Raw genomic sequence first — 15,966 nt, forward strand, 5'->3', positions numbered from 1 at the left:
TAATAAATTAGCAAAGATTCCCAAAGGAGTAAATCATGATAATCTAATTAAAATCAAAATAACTCAAATTGGGGAAAAAGTTAAAACAATTAAATGCGGTCTGTTTAACATAAGATCGCTTTCCTCTAAAAGTCTACTAGTTAATGACTTGATTTGTGATAATCACATTGACTTGTTTTGCCTTACAGAAACCTGGCTGCAGCAAGAGGATTATGTGAGCATAAATGAGGCAACTCCTTCAAGCTATTTAAATTTTCACATCCCCAGAAGTTCTGGGCGAGGAGGAGGAGTAGCAACAATCTTCCAGTCTGACTTACTGATTACTCCCAAAACAGTTAATACCTACAACTCTTTTGAACATTTAACCCTTAATTTCCCTGATCCAAATTTCAAGGCAAGAAAACCTCTTCTTTTTGTAACTTTGTATCGTCCACCAGGTCCTTACTCTGAATTTTTAGATGAGTTTTCAGAGTTCCTTTCTGATTTGGTATTAAATACTGACAGGGTCATCATAGTGGGAGATTTTAACATCCATGCTGACATTGAAGGCGATAGCTTAAGAGCAGCCTTTAATGCTATCTTAGACACTATTGGCTTTGTTCAAAATGTGAATAGTCCCACGCATTCTCATCTTCATACTTTGGATCTTGTGCTGACATACGGCATAGAATGTGAAGAAATAACAGTATTTCCTCACAACCCTGTCCTCTCTGACCACTTTCTAATAACCTTCAGGATTACTTTAACAGAGTTCTCCTCCCCCAAAAGAAGGTTCAATTTTAGTAGATCTTTATCAGATAGTGCAGTTATAAATTTTAAAGAATCTGCTTCACTTTCTCTCTCCTCTGTGTCACTGAGCAGTGCTGCAGAGTGCAAAAGTTTAGCTTATTCCCCTTCACAGGTTGATGATTTTGTTGATGGGGTTGCTAGTTCTCTGCGTATTGCCTTAGACAACGCAGCTCCTTTGAAAATGAAAACCGTTAAAAATAGAAAGCTTGCTCCTTGGTTTAATGCAGAGCTGCGTACTTTGAAGCAAAATGCTAGGAAACTGGAGAGAAAATATCGCTCCACAGGCCTGCGAGAGTCCTTCCTAGTCTGGAAAAATGGTTTACTGCTGTATAAGAGGACCCTTTGTAAAGCAAGAGCAGCATACTTCTCCTCATTAATAGAGGAGAATAAGAATAATCCTAGATTTCTTTTTAATACAGTTGCCAAACTCACCCAGAGCCATAGCTCTGTTGAACCGTCCATTCCACCTGCTCTTAGCAGCAATGACTTTATGGGATTCTTTATAAATAAGATTGATCTTATTAAAAATAAGATCATAAGCACTCCTCTATCCGCGATTGTACCTGAGGTAGTCATGGAATCTGAACTGGGTTTAGACTGCTTTGATCCAGTTGAACTCTCTGAATTAGCAAAATTATTGTCTTCATCTAAGCCTTCAACTTGTATGTTAGATCCAGTTCCAACCAGGTTATTTAAGGAGGTATTCCCTTTGATCTCCTCCTCCATTTTAGATGTGATTAATCTATCTCTGTTACAGGGATATGTACCTAAAGCTTTTAAGGTTGCTGTAATTAAACCTCTGCTTAAGAAACCGTCTCTTGACCCAGATGACTTGGTCAATTATAGACCTATATCCAATCTTCCTTTCTTATCCAAAATTCTTGAGAAAGTAGTTGCCAAACAAGTTTGCGATCACTTCCACCATAATGAACTTTTTGAAGAGTTTCAGTCTGGCTTTAGAGCTCATCATAGCACTGAAACAGCTCTGGTGAAAGTCACTAATGATATTCTCATGGCCTCAGATAATGGACTTGTATCTGTGCTCGTCCTGTTGGATCTTAGTGCTGCATTTGATACAGTTGACCATAATATTCTTTTAGAAAGACTTGAATATTTTGTTGGAATTAAAGGAACAGCACTAGACTGGTTTAAATCTTATCTATCTGATCGAATTCAGTTTGTTCATGTTAATGATAGATCTTCAACACGCTCAAAGGTTACCTGTGGAGTACCACAGGGATCAGTGCTAGGACCAATTCTCTTTACTTTATACATGCTCCCAATTGGTAGAATTATTAGACAGCATGGGATTAATTTCCACTGTTATGCTGATGATACCCAGCTATATCTGTCTATAAATCCAGATGAAGCTAACCCATTACATAGATTACAGGCATGTCTTGAAGACATAAAAACCTGGATGACTCTTAACTTTCTGCTTCTGAATGCAGACAAAACAGAAGTTATAGTCTTTGGACCAGAGTCTCTGAAAAAGAAACTGATTAGCCAGTCACTTCATTTGGATGGGATTAAACTGATTTCAGATAATAAAGTAAAAAATCTTGGTGTTGTTTTTGATCAGGACCTGTCATTTAAATCCCACATCAAAGAGGTTTCTAGAATTTCCTTCTTTCATCTGAGGAACATTGCAAAAATTAGAAATATCCTGTCCAGGGGTGATGCTGAGAAACTAGTCCATGCATTTGTTACTTCAAGGCTGGACTATTGTAATTCTTTACTATCAGGAAGTCCACAAACTGTAGTTAAAAGCCTTCAGCTGATCCAAAATGCTGCAGCCAGAGTTCTAATGAAAATTAAAAAGAGAGATCATATCTCGCCTATCCTGGCTTCTCTTCATTGGCTTCCTGTTAAATCAAGAATAGAATTTAAAATCCTCCTTCTCACATATAAAGCCTTAAATGGCCAAGCTCCATCTTATATCAGAGATCTGATTGTTCCTTATGTTCCTAACAGAGCACTTCGCTCTCAATCTGCAAGTTTACTAGTGGTTCCTAGAATTTCTAAAAGTAGAATGGGAGGCAGATCTTTTAGTTATCAGGCTCCTCTCCTGTGGAACCAACTACCAGTTTTAGTCCGTGAGGCAGACACCCTGTCTACTTTTAAGGCTAGGCTTAAAACTTTCCTTTTTGATAAAGCTTATAGTTAGAGTGGCTCAGGTTATCCTGAGCTATCTCTATAGTTATGCTGCTATAGGCTTAGACTTTTGGAGGACATAGGGACCCCCATTTCATCATTCTGCTTCATTCTCTCTCTGTTCTCCTATTCTGCAGAATCTGTTAGTTCAATCTCTAACCTTCTGCTCTCTCTGCTTTTCCTCAGAGTAGCTTTGCCTCGTCTGTTCCTGTTTGGCTGTGACGTCATCCTGGAAAGAAACATCAGCTGTGCTGCTTCTATCAACACCCTTGTTTATAGATGTTGGAGATCGGCCTGTTTTCCAGTGTGGTCCTGTTTCTCTGACCGTGACTGAGTGGATGTGCTTTCTTCGTCCTCTGGCATGGGAGCTGCCTTGGAGCTCGTCTGCCTGGCTGTGTGTTTCCTGGACGGGGCCGCCTTTTACAGCTGCTTTTTGTATCTCTGCTTCTGTCTCCTTGAACCCCAGTCGGCCTCGGCAGATGGCCGCTCACACTGAGCCTGGTTCTGCTGGAGGTTTCTTCCTGTTAAAAGGGAGTTTTTCCTCTCCACTGTCGCTACAAGCATGCTTAGTGTGGGGGATTGTATTTGAGTCAATGAGTCAATGCAATCAACTGGTTTTCCTTAGATAGAAAACTTTGTATCAATTTGATCTGGTTGAACTGTAAAGTGCCTTGAGATGACATGTGTTGTGAATTTGGCGCTATATAAATAAACTGAATTGAATTGAATTGAATTGATGGAGCTCCTTATCTAAAATGTTGAGCAACGCTTTGAGGAAAATGCTTCATTCAGGTGTTTCTGAAATGTTTAGTCCATAGGAGGTTCTAGACAGGGGCCAACGGGGGCCAGTGCCCCTGTAGATCGTGTCCTGGCTCCTGTTATGGCCCCTGTACTGAAGGCATAATACTGAAAGAGGTTCTAATGATGAACACACATGGTTGCTGATAGTTACTTTCTCTTTTTTTTCTTTACAAATTCTGTTTTATTAATGATTTAAAAACAATAAGCTTCAGTGGGATTGAGATAGGATCCCAGTTCCCTTCTGCTAAATGTTTTTTCAAAACAAATAAAAAGAAAAACTTTTACAGCTGAATTTATCTTGAGTTCTAATTCAGATCTGATAGAAAATAGTAATTTTAACTTAAATTCAGTCAAAAATATGTAAAATTCCTAAAATCTGAATGTATATTCACCTAATGAGACAGAATTTTAATGAAGCCTAATTGAATAGAAATTTCCTTTCATGCAGCTCTCTTAATATATTTCAATCTCTTGCCCAGTTTTGAAAACACACTTTTGCACTTTTTACAGTAAAAAACAAAAAATTCAATATTTACATTTACTGAGTGATTATTTATCTTTTTTTTTCAGTTTCTAGTTGAATTTAAAATCCATTTTCTAATTGCCAGTGTTAAAGTTAGGCTCTCTGTCTGCACCTCAAAGCTTTCTCTCTCCAGTTCTTTCCGCTGAACAGAAATCACTCTTTAAATAACACTTCGTAACTTAGATGTAATAAATAAGCAGGAAGCATTACAACAGATTCTGATAGAAATTATAATCTTACTCAGATCAGAGAAGTTTTTTAGAGTTGCAGAAGGCAGCTGCTCACCTCTGGACTCACCTCTCAGGAAGTGGCCCAGATTAACAGTTAAAAAGGCATTTTATAAATCTCCAGTCTAACACATCATCACATCATTACCTCATTATTTCATCACATTACACATGTCAGCAGATGATTAGAATCCATGGATTCAGCCTTATCAAATTATTCCACTCTGTTCTTAGCTGAAGGACGCTGCTCTCATTCCCACATCTATTTCACGTACAGAATGAAGATCATCACTGGATATCCTGACAGAGAAACTGGCCTAATTAGATTAAAACATCAGTTCTGACGCGCAACAGGCAGCTAATATTAAGGTGTAAGAAACTCACACATCATCAATGCTAATTATGCTAACAGCAGTCTAAAGAGGGAGAGGCAGGGGCGGTCCTAGGAGGAGAGGTTTAGGGGGGCTGAGCACTCAGAGAGCTGTCTGCACAGACAAGATTCATTTCACTGTGAAACAGCAAAAAGCAGGCTTTGTTTAGAAGAATACCCCAACCAATTAGAGCTTTTAAATCAACTCATTTCATGGAAACCTTTCAATCAGTTTTCATGAAATTAGTTTTCTCTTTTGTGCCAAAATGACTTCCATGATAAATGTAAAATAATTGCCTGAATGAAACGTTTTTCTTTGCTAGTTTAACAGCTGCTGCTATTCTGTCTGGTTCCTTTCCTGGTTTTTCCTCACCTTTCACACACCTGGCTCCTCTGCTCCCCCGTTACACCGCTCACTCTGTAGACTGGCTATTATAAAATGGATTAAAAATTCAAAGAACTAGAAACTGAGAAAATAATAACGACTTACTAATGATTCACTACATGTTAATATTGATATTGTGGTTTTAAAGATAATCAAACTATTATATTACTAGTATCTTTTTTAAATTTGTTTTGAAAAAAACATTTAGCAGAAGAAAACTGGGATCCTATCTCAATCCCACTGAAGCTTTCACCTTATTGTTTTTAAATCATTAGTAAAACAGAATTTATTAAGAAAAAAAAAGAGAAAGTCACCATCAGTAACCATGTCTTTTCCAGCGCAGATCATCATTAGAACTTCTTTCAGTATTATGTCTTCAGTACAGGGGCCATAACAGGGGCCAGGACATCATCTACAGGGGCACTGGCCCCCGTTGGCCCCTGTGTAGAACCGCCTATGGACTAAACATTTCAGAAACACCTGAATGCAGGATTTTCCTCAAAGCGTTGCTCAACATTTTAGTTGAGGAGCAGAGGAGCAAGGTGCGTGGAAAGTAAAAGGTCAGGAAACACCAGGTGACCTCTGACTGTCACCAAGATTTCTCTCTGCCCTGGGAGGGAATTCAGAAGATCTCCTTTAAAAGGAATTTAGGTAAATGGTTCATCATAAGGGAATTATTGTCAGTCCTGAAATTTGAGTAAGATTTTTTGTTCTCTATAACAGCTTTCTGATGTTCTACAACTAATCATGTTTTTTTGTCCTGTTCATAATGTAGGTCAGCTATTTATAATGAAACTCATCCCAAGTGCTTTAATTGAGGAGAGTTTAAATTAAAAGTCAGTCAGCGAGGAATAATTATTGGATCATTATTTATACGTAAAAATAATACATTCACAGTGATTTAATGAATTTAGCATTAATCAGTAAAAAACTAAAAATAATAATTTTCATCGCGATCACTGAGTCTGCAGCGGCCATTTTTGCAGTGAAACTGACAATGCCCACGTGCATGGCAGCTGGATGCTGGAATACATCGGGTAAAAGTGAAAAAAAAAAGTTATTCCACCTTTCTGATTCCTGATCCTCCACGGACGGGTTGGTCGTTGGATCGCCAACTTGAAGAGGGAGGATTTGCCATCGAACTTCTGGCCAGAGAAAAAACACATAATATGTAGCCAACATTTGGAAGAAGAATGATTTCAAGATGACTTGGATAATAGCGCGTTGTGACAAACACCAGATACAGCACTGGGACTTGATCAACAGCCGATACCGCACCGTGACGTCACAAACCAGTAGGTGGCAGTAGTGTTCTTTGACAAACATGGATGCCTCCAGTAAAGCACATTCACATGAAAATTACTCTGAATTAAAAACACTGATCATTTACTGAACAGGATGGAATCATTTCAGATTTAAAGAACTTTCAGACGTTTGAATCTTGACTACGACTGAACTTTTCCTTTGATTTTTTATCATCTAATAACCGGCTAATAGAATAATTATAACAGTTAGCTTTATAGTTCTTTTATTTCAGTGAATCATTTTAACGCTAATAAAAACCCAACGGTTAAGATTACTGTACATATTTGAAAAAAAGAATGTTTAATATCTGCTTAGAGCTTGTTATTTTGAAAGCTGCATTTTTCTGACCTTAAAGCCTCTTTTGCTAACTTTCTGATATGACAGAGCTGTTATTTGTCTTTATGTTGAATTATAGTCTGAGTAAACCTTTGATCCTTCCTGCTCTGCTTTGATCAGGCAGATCCTGTTTTCTGAGGTACACTTCCGCTCAGAAGGTGCTACTGTATCACTTCATCTTTTTCTTTGCTGTAAAAAGTGCAGAGAAAATGAAGATGTTTGAGGTTTTCTGAGAACAGACACTCAACATGGAGGACCAGAGGCTAAAGCCATGACCTGCTTTTCTTGCAAAGGAGTACTTCTGTAACCTAAACAGTGGAAAGTATTCAAACTGGGAGTATTGACGACCCGAAGAGCTGAGAAGTAGCCAGTCCTCAAACATTTAGCCAAACCCATCATCGTCTCCGGAACCAGAAGGGCTGCTTGATCATTGCATGTCCAGAAGTGTGATAAACTAAACCACATGTGATCCATCCCACCATCCGGGTTACTGCTTGGTTGACCTTTTGACCATCTGAGATTATTTGGTCAAAAGCAGATGTGTCAAAAAGTTTATTCCTCCTGTATAAATCCTGCTGTTTAAAAACACTTTTGTAGAAGTTAGAGGATCAACTTCTGCTTTTTTACTTCAGTAAAAGTGTAAAAGTAGCATTTTTAAAACTAATTAAAGTGTAAAAGTAAAAGTAATGCAGGAAAAACTGTTAAGGCCAGAAGCTTTACTGCTCTACTCTATTAAAGGACCATTTTTCTACAACTCTGGATGATAACTTCCTTACACTTCATTGTTTTATAACTAATGGTAACAGCGTCACATTTAACTCAGCATCATCTCGAAAAACGATTTATTTTGGTATGTGGTGAGCAACAAGTTGGGGCAACACGGAGTCCAACCACAAAGAAATTAAATATCTGAATTAAACTAATTATTTTTGATGGTTTTTATTTTTCTAAATACCAACAGGCCATAATGAAAATGAGCTTAAATGAAATAAAGCTATTAAACTATTTTTAAAATATAAGGTGTAGAAGTAAAAAGTTGTCTTAAATAATTACACTGCAAAAAATGGAAATATAAACAAGTCATTTTATCTTGAATTGAGGAGGTAGGTGAGACACTTTTATAATGGAACAAGACAATTTACATTTAAAATAAGAAAAAGCAACTGCATTGTCTTATTACAAGTGCATATTATCTAATTATATCATTTTAAGATTAAAAATAATTTTATTAATAATCTCATTCTATTGGCAAATCATCCCATTAACCTTCTAAAATGAAGGGTTAATACACTTGATTTAATAATTTTTTACTTATTTCTAGGTAATATTTGCAGTGTACTCCAGTAAAGTATAGATATGCAACATTTTCACTTCGGTAACGTAACAAAGTATTTACTTTGCTACTTGACACCTCTGGTCAAAAGTGAACTAAAATATTTGGAAAAACTCTGTAAAAGTTTTCAGATTCCTTATCTGCTAAAACGCTGGTATGGTGGTGGTGGGGGCTGGGGTTGAGGGGGGGTTATACCAGATGTTTAATAAAAAACAAAAATCCTCCCAGATCCATGATGGACGCCTGGTCAGATGACAGTAATGTTGCTTGAATCACTTCCAGGATTCTGGAGAGATTTCTTTTCAAAGCGTAGACAACCTGAGGTTTTTCCGTCGCTGTCCATGGTTCTGCAAGCTTTTTCTTTTATAAGCTAAACAAAGTGGGAGTTAGACTTTTCTGGTCTTTGAGCCACAAACACATTTGGAAGCTGCTTCCTGTTTATTTTGTTGTTTATGTTGCTCTCAGTAATTGTGGTTTCAGGTTGCAGGTGAGCAATGAAATTATGCCAAGGGTTAGGGGTTTTAAATTTCACAGGGTGGCAGCTGCAATTTGGAGCTTAAAATGTCTGAGCATTCAGTGCATGCATTCATCGTCTGTCTGTTGAGTTCTCAGCTCAAAAAGAAAGCTTATAGAAGACAGATTTATGACAACTAGATTCAGAAATGGTATTTGCTCCATAGTCAATATTTTGGAATAGCTGCTGTGCTATGAAGTAGCAAATATTAATTTTATAAAATGCATTTTGTTTTTCAAAAAAAAGCATAATAAAAAATAAAATAATTTGTGGATGCGCCACTTTGTTTGTGAGGTCCAGCTTTCAAAAAGTTGCAGGGTGGGCTGGGTTGGGCTTCTACGTAGGAATAAATCACTAATTGTCTGTTTTCTGCAGATGTAAATGTTTATTAAATCAATTTATTATTTGGGTTTTTATGGAATTCCTTTGAACTGATCCCAAAAATAAAAATAAGAAAAAAAATCAAATTAATTATCAAATAAACTTAAAAAAAACATGACTAATTGCTGCCTGTAGAGGTCACTGTTTACAAACCAATGTCCCTTCTCCAGCCGCTGCTCACCAGCATGAGCTTCAGCACTAAAGGATTCTTACATCTGGATCATCAAACTGTTGCTATGGATGCAAAATAATGAAGAAAACAGCATCTTCATGTGTTTCCTGTTGAAAGAAGCACCACTGCTGTTTTAAATGACTGACTGAGATAATAAAAACGCTCAGATAATTACAGATCTCTGTTGCTCTGTTGCTTAAATCCTTCATGATGAATTCAGAGAGCAATCCCAGAGGGAAACGTCCCTCAGACAGATGGCTTTCGGACAGGGGCCACAAAAGGCCCTCACCTCTCTCCGGTCCTGCATTCCTGCTGAGTAATACTAGAGTGTGGCATTCATAACAAGGTGCAGCAAGGTGTAACACTTTGTATGATACCGTTTGTGCTTTCAGGAGGGCCAGCCTTGTTTATCCACGGCAGCTTTTGGTCGGCTTTTCAAAAAACTGCCTTAAAGTCTCAGGCGGCATCGATTCCCAGGCCCCCCCTGGGAGGAACTTTTGTTCTGGCCAGGAAGCCTCCCCTGCCTGCAGGTATAGGATGACAAGGCTTTATATGCTGCTGCCTATAGATGGGAAAAAGGCAAAACCTGAACTTCCAAAGGAGTTGTGCTGCTGCGGCCGGTGAATTGAAGTCCGATGGTCTTCTCTGTGCAGCACTCTGTGAGAACGATGGCCGCCCTCTTCTCATTAGGCCACATAGGTCATTTAAGCCATTCGTTTTCCTCAGATTTGGTTTAAAGAATCTTTAAATTATGAACAATGAGTCTTGTAGTTAATTACTGTTCTGACCAGGGCAGAAACAATTAATGGGATTAATCGTTAATTGGAGTATAGAGACTCTGAAACATGCCTTTAGCTGACAGAGCGACCCACTGAGAGCAGGGATTATACCAAGATTTTAGAAAATAATATATAAACATTTTATATTTAAGGTAAAAATCTTTTTCATCTGTCAATCTGCTCTAACCAAAACTCCTTAAGTGGAAACGTTTCATTTTCCCCTGTTTTAATTCTGTTAAAAGTCTACTTTGAGGAACATTTGACTATCGGATTATTAATCTAAGGCCGCTCAGGTTTCTACCCATTCAAAAGGAGTTTTTTCTCTCCACTGTCACTGCCTTGAGATGACTTGATGTGAATTGGAGCTATAGAAATAAACTGAATTTAAATGAATCGATTAATCAAGAAAATAACCGACAGTTTAATCAATTTGCAAATCAACATTAGTTGCAGCCCTATTTCTGACTTTTAAATGCGTAACAGTTCCACTAACTGTTCTTAGTTTTAAAGTTGATAAAAAATGAGTTGAAGCTCTGAAGAGGTTTTTACCAGAAGCAGAAGAAACGATGAATTCTAAAATGACCCGACATGTAAAATATGCTTCAAAAGCTGCATTTCTGCTCATAGAACATCAGGAAATGGAGAAGTTGTAATAAACCAGCCAGGGTTCGTTTTTTCCTCTTTGGGTCGGTACCATTATGTTCTTTATGATGGAAGCGGGCGGCAGGTGAAATGTGGAAACAGTCTCATCAATAACTTACAACTTAGACGACAAATAAATATTCATATCATTAGTAAAATATACAAAGTACTTCTTTCTGTTTATACACAGTAGACGATCACATGGGGAGAACATTGCAGTTGCTCCGGTCTCACACTGATCTCCATTCGCTTCTTAATGTGAAAAAGACAAAAAAGTGCTTCTCCCTGTTCAGTCCTGCCATCAGCATCCATAACCATTAATAGCAGTTAATAACAAAATATTACTTTGATTCTTACAAACATAAAGCTGTGATGCTGCTGGGGGGGCCGTCGTGCAGGGCAGCCGGGGGGAGCAGGACGGACAGTACAGCATCTTAACTCGCTTCTTCACACAACATTTGCATTTCTAGTTTAACAGACGGTGCAGCAGAGGAGGCGTTGTCCAAAGCTCCGGATAACGGATAAAGGCAGAATACCAGCATCCAGTCGGTGGCCTTTGAGTCTCTCTTCCTTATTGAATGAATTATCCTCCATCTCTGCACACCGACAAAATATTCCAGCAGTCGGGGAATTTAGAATCCAAGCCATAATCCCACATCCTCCTCCAGCTGCAGTATGTGCCCAGTTCCTGGATCCAGGAGGATGCAGAGCGCTAGGAGACGAAGTCCCTCCTCTAAAAGTCTGCGGAGTCATCTGGCTGCTGGCCTCCGCTCTTCCTAGCACGGTGCCGCCGTCTGCGGCGTCCCCCGCGCCGCCCCTGCTGATGCCCATGATGCGCACCTTGGATGTCCCTCAGCTTCCTCACCATCTCGTGGTCCTTGTTGCCTAGCACCCGAGGCAAAAAGAGCGAGGCTTTATCAGTGCTCCGCGTTTTAAAGCCTCGCCGTGGCCGCCCCTTGCCGTTGATGGAAATGTACCATTGTCTCTTGACGGTGGCTCTCCGCTTGCTGTTGCCACCACCAGTTCCCGGCGGCAGGGGCTGCTCTGTGAAGTGTTGCCGTGATGCATATGTGTTGTACCCCAGCTCATGGATACGCTCCACAAACTCACATTCTTTGTTGAAAACCTCCTGAAAAAAAGAAGAGGAGAGAAGGAATGAGCAGGGGTTTTTTATGCGAGTCTTTCTTCTTCTACATTTCCATTTGAACATCAGAGGCAAAAAAATTAATAAATAAATAACTTAGTTTAAACTTTAAATCTTTAGACAGCATGATTTGAAATGTTTTTCCAAATTCATCCACTTATAAATCAGAGTTCATCAAGAAGCAAATGAGAAATCAAAACTATAGAAAATTACAGTTAGTTTTTAGTGATACTGAGGACTTAAAATCCCGCTCAGTTTATCAGAACTGGAACATTTGGGGCAAATCTCTGTGCATATAGAGTTCTAGCCTCTAACATAGAGAACATGAAGAGTATAAGGATGCTGTATGCATACTGACCGAGGCGTACAGCCTTCCCTTTTCGTTCATGGCCAGATATTTGCCTGAAAAAAGCCCTTTTATGGCCACCACACCCACGTCCACTGCTGTGATCTCCATGATGCCTGCAGACAAACAGAGTAAATAAAGTCAAAACTTGAGGAAATGTACATATATGTAAAAAAAAAAAATGCAATCTATTTATTTATTTAGTTAATTTAGTTGCATATTTGTTTTAAGTCCTACCAGTGGTGCCGCCAGGAATTGATATTGGGCCCCGACCAATAAGGATGCATTTATTTTTATTGGTGTAAAATTCTGGGTGACAGACATTGACCTTTTGGTCAATATATTCATGCTTTATTAATGCTTAAAAACAAGGGAGAACACAAAAATAATTCATTTCAATGCTGGATTTTCTATTTTTTATTTGAAAAATAGAGCATGACAAATCTTTCCTCTTCGTTTGCGGCCCCCCTGTCAGTCAAGGGCCCTTACAATCTCTAAATATGATTAACTAAATGCCAAAAACTGTAAATTTTTACTGTGATATATATATATATATATATATATATATATATATATATATATATATATATATATATATATATATATATATATATATATATATATATATATATATATATATATATATATATATATATATATAGCCTATATATATATATATATATATATATATATAGCCTATATATATATAAAATATTTCAAATCTTTAAATAAGTGAATTAGTAGTTGATTGAAAAGTTTGTGATAGAGAGGGTTTGAGTTTCTCTCTGTGGGGTAGCCTGTTTATTGGCAGTTTTGATCAAAGGCGCATTTAGCGCCATAGAGTCGCTTTAACAGTCTCATTAGATGAACACATCCGTTAAGTCTGCGCCTTTTATCCTGCCTGAGATTTCCACGCAGTGAGAAATGAATCAGTGAATAAAACCTTTTAGTGATGAAGCCTGAAATAAAAATAAAACAGCCAAAAGTAGCAGCAGCTGCTGGGCGTTTCTATCAAATTAAATTTATAATTTAAAAGTGCGGTTTGAAAGATTTAGAGAAGTTTCAGCGCGCAGAAGTGCGGGTCACCTTGAGTTTTAAATAAAGCAATAAAAGAGAATGAGTTCTTACTGAACGGGTTGTTTTCCTCCAGGGATCCATCTATCCTCCCGCTGGGATGGATCTGTAAATGATATTTAGTGGCGCAGTAAAGTTTCCTGCGCCTCGGCGCTCCTCCGAGGTGCTCATACACTCCCCCGCGGCCCCCGGCGTCTCTCCGCTGCCGAGGGTCACAAATCTGGCCTGGCGAGCAACGGGCCCGGGGCCAAACGGGATCCAGCAGACTTGCCAACAGCAGCAGGGGAAACATCAGCATCGTGGCATGGTCGGCGGGGAACAGCTGCTGCAAAGAATCAGACGATATTCGAGCGGCCCTCCGGGTCCCATCAAAGTGTGGGGCCCCTAAGGCTGCAGAGCTCCAGCGGACATGTGTGACAGCGCAGCCGGCGCGCGGCTCGGGATCCTCCTGTGCAGCTGAGTGAGAGCCTCGCCTCAGACTGAGCGCACATATAAAAGAAGCTTGTGGCGACAATAGGCTGAACTTCGACCAATTGGTACAAAGGAGAGGGGAGGCAAAAGGTATTAGCCCTGTGTGAAGTGAGAGACAAGCGGCGAGGATAAAATTACATAGTGGCAAAGTGCGGAACAGCTCTCCTCTCTGAACTCCTCTCCTGGAATCTCCTAAAAGAGCAAATTAGACATCCTAAATTATACAGGCGCTCTGAGGCTGCGCCAGCCGCAGCAGCAGGTGAGGAATAACACTGCAGCTGCTGCAGCTGCTGCAGGCTAGGAATAACCCTGCTGCAGATGCTGCAGCTACTGCCGCTGCAGTTGCTGCTACTGCTGCAGCAGGTGAGGGATAACGCTGCAGCTGCTGCAGTTGCGGAATAACACTGCTGCTGCTGTAGCTGCTGCAGGTGAGGAATAACACTGCAACTGCTGCAGTTGCTGCTGTGGCTGGTGCATCCTCACAGCACCAATTTTGGATGTCTAAAAATACAGCTGCAGCAACTGCAGCTGCTGCTGCGGCTACAGCTGCTGCAGTTGCTGCAGATGAGGAATAACACTGAAGCTGCTGCAGTTGCTGCCTGTGAGGAATAACACTGCAGCTGCTGCTACTGCTGCAGTTACAGCTGCGGCTACAGCTGCTGCTGCTTTCATCTCCAACTCTGAAAACTTTTACTCCAAACTGTGTGTCTTTCCTAAATGTTTGAAAGTCACCTGACCTCAGGTCTGCTGCTCATTCAACCTGCAGAGAAATCCACACTGCAGCAACCTCCTAAGCAAAAATAAGTGGATTTACCCTTAATTTGAGTAGGAAAATAAGATTATACCCCATTAGAATGAGCCTTTTACCATTAAAATAATTAGTTATTATGCACTTGAAAGAAGAGACTGCAGTTGTTGTTTTTTTCTTGTTTAAATGTAAATTGTGCAGTCGCATTGGCAAAGTTACTCTCTTATCTGCTCAATTCAAGACAAAAAAATTCACTTATTTTAAGAAAAAAATATTTAGATAAATTTTTTTTGCTTCACTGGAAAAACAATCTAGAAATAAATGAAGTGTATGTATCCTTAATTTGAGCAGATAAATTAGATATTTTGCCAATGGAATGAGTATTTTACACTTAAAATAAGATAATTAGATTATTTGCACTAGAAATAAGACAATGTGATTGTGTTTTATTATTTAAAGTGTAAATTGTCTTGTTCCATTGGCAAGATGTCTCTTTAACTTCCTCAATCCAAGAAAAGATGCACTTATTTTATGAAAAAAATATTTATCTAGATTTCGATTTCTTTCCAGTCCAGTGTGTGCACAGCAGAACAGAGAGCTCAGGAAAATGTCTTCACTCCAAAAACCATCTAGAAATGAACAAAAATGTCTTGAATTAAGTGTATTTACCATAAATCTGAGTAGGTAAAAGATAATTTGCCAATGGAATGAGTATTTTTACTCTTAAAATAAGATAATTAGATAATATGCAGTTCTAATAAGACAATGCAATTATTTTTTCTTATTTTAAATGTAAATTCTCTTGTTTCATTGGCAAAATATCTCACTTACCTCATCAATTAGAAAAAAAAATGTACTTATAGCAAGAAAAAAATGACTTATTTAGATTTAATTTTTTTTGCAGTGTTCTTATTTGCTCCTGAATGTTTCTAGGCTCCTCTTGACCTGCAGAGGCGTCCAAAGTATTCATGTTTATTCCTCCAGTATAAATCCTACTGTTAAAAAAAACTTTTATTGAAGTAAGATGATCAATTTCAGCTTTTTACTCCAGTAAAACTATAAAAGTACCATTTTTAGAACTACTTACAGTATTAAAGTAAAAGTAATGCAGAAAAAATGTTAAAGGAGAAGTCCGCTCATATTCAGAATCCAAACTTCTGAAAGTTCTTTAGTTATGAAATGATTCCATCCTGTTCAATAAATGATCAGTGTTTTTAATTCAGAGTAATTTTCATGTGAATGTGCTTTACTGGATGCATCAATGTTTGTCAAAGAACACTACTGCCACCTACTGGTTTGTGACGTCACGGTGCGGTATCGGCTGTTGATCAAGTCCCAGTGCTGTATCTGTTTGTCACAACGCGCCAAGGGCGTAGGTTTGATTTGAACTTTGGTAGGGACACTATCAGTCGGTTGTCATTGGTGCTATGCAATATGCATGTCCTTTTTTATGCACAGTGTGAGCATCCGTA

The 15,966-nt window shown here is 38.7% G+C and overlaps 1 protein-coding gene across 1 annotated transcript; it reads right to left on the reverse strand.

The window, feature by feature from the left end:
• Positions 1 to 10,736: 10,736 nt before the first annotated feature.
• Positions 10,737 to 13,943, reverse strand: fgf3 (fibroblast growth factor 3). Its single transcript, XM_038294093.1, has 3 exons — positions 13,330 to 13,943; positions 12,214 to 12,317; positions 10,737 to 11,840 (listed from the first exon to the last, which is right to left on the reverse strand). The coding sequence occupies exons 1-3, from the start codon at positions 13,571 to 13,573 to the stop codon at positions 11,445 to 11,447; spliced, it is 744 nt and encodes a 247-aa protein (XP_038150021.1). The 5' UTR covers positions 13,574 to 13,943; the 3' UTR covers positions 10,737 to 11,444.
• Positions 13,944 to 15,966: the final 2,023 nt, after the last annotated feature.

The sequence above is a fragment of the Cyprinodon tularosa genome, unplaced genomic scaffold (genome assembly GCF_016077235.1).
Source record: "Cyprinodon tularosa strain WSP-4 unplaced genomic scaffold, ASM1607723v1 ctg1095, whole genome shotgun sequence".
NCBI lineage: Eukaryota > Metazoa > Chordata > Actinopteri > Cyprinodontiformes > Cyprinodontidae > Cyprinodon > Cyprinodon tularosa.

Coding starts and splice junctions, on each gene's coding strand:
- fgf3 (XM_038294093.1), bottom strand. CDS start 13,573: ATGCTGATGTTTCCCCTGCTGCTGTTGGCAAGTCTGCTGGATCCCGTT. Junction 12,318..13,329: donor GGAGGAAAACAACCCGTTCA/GTAAGAACTCAT, acceptor GTTTGTCTGCAG/GCATCATGGAGATCACAGCA. Junction 11,841..12,213: donor AGGGAAGGCTGTACGCCTCG/GTCAGTATGCAT, acceptor TCTTTTTTTCAG/GAGGTTTTCAACAAAGAATG.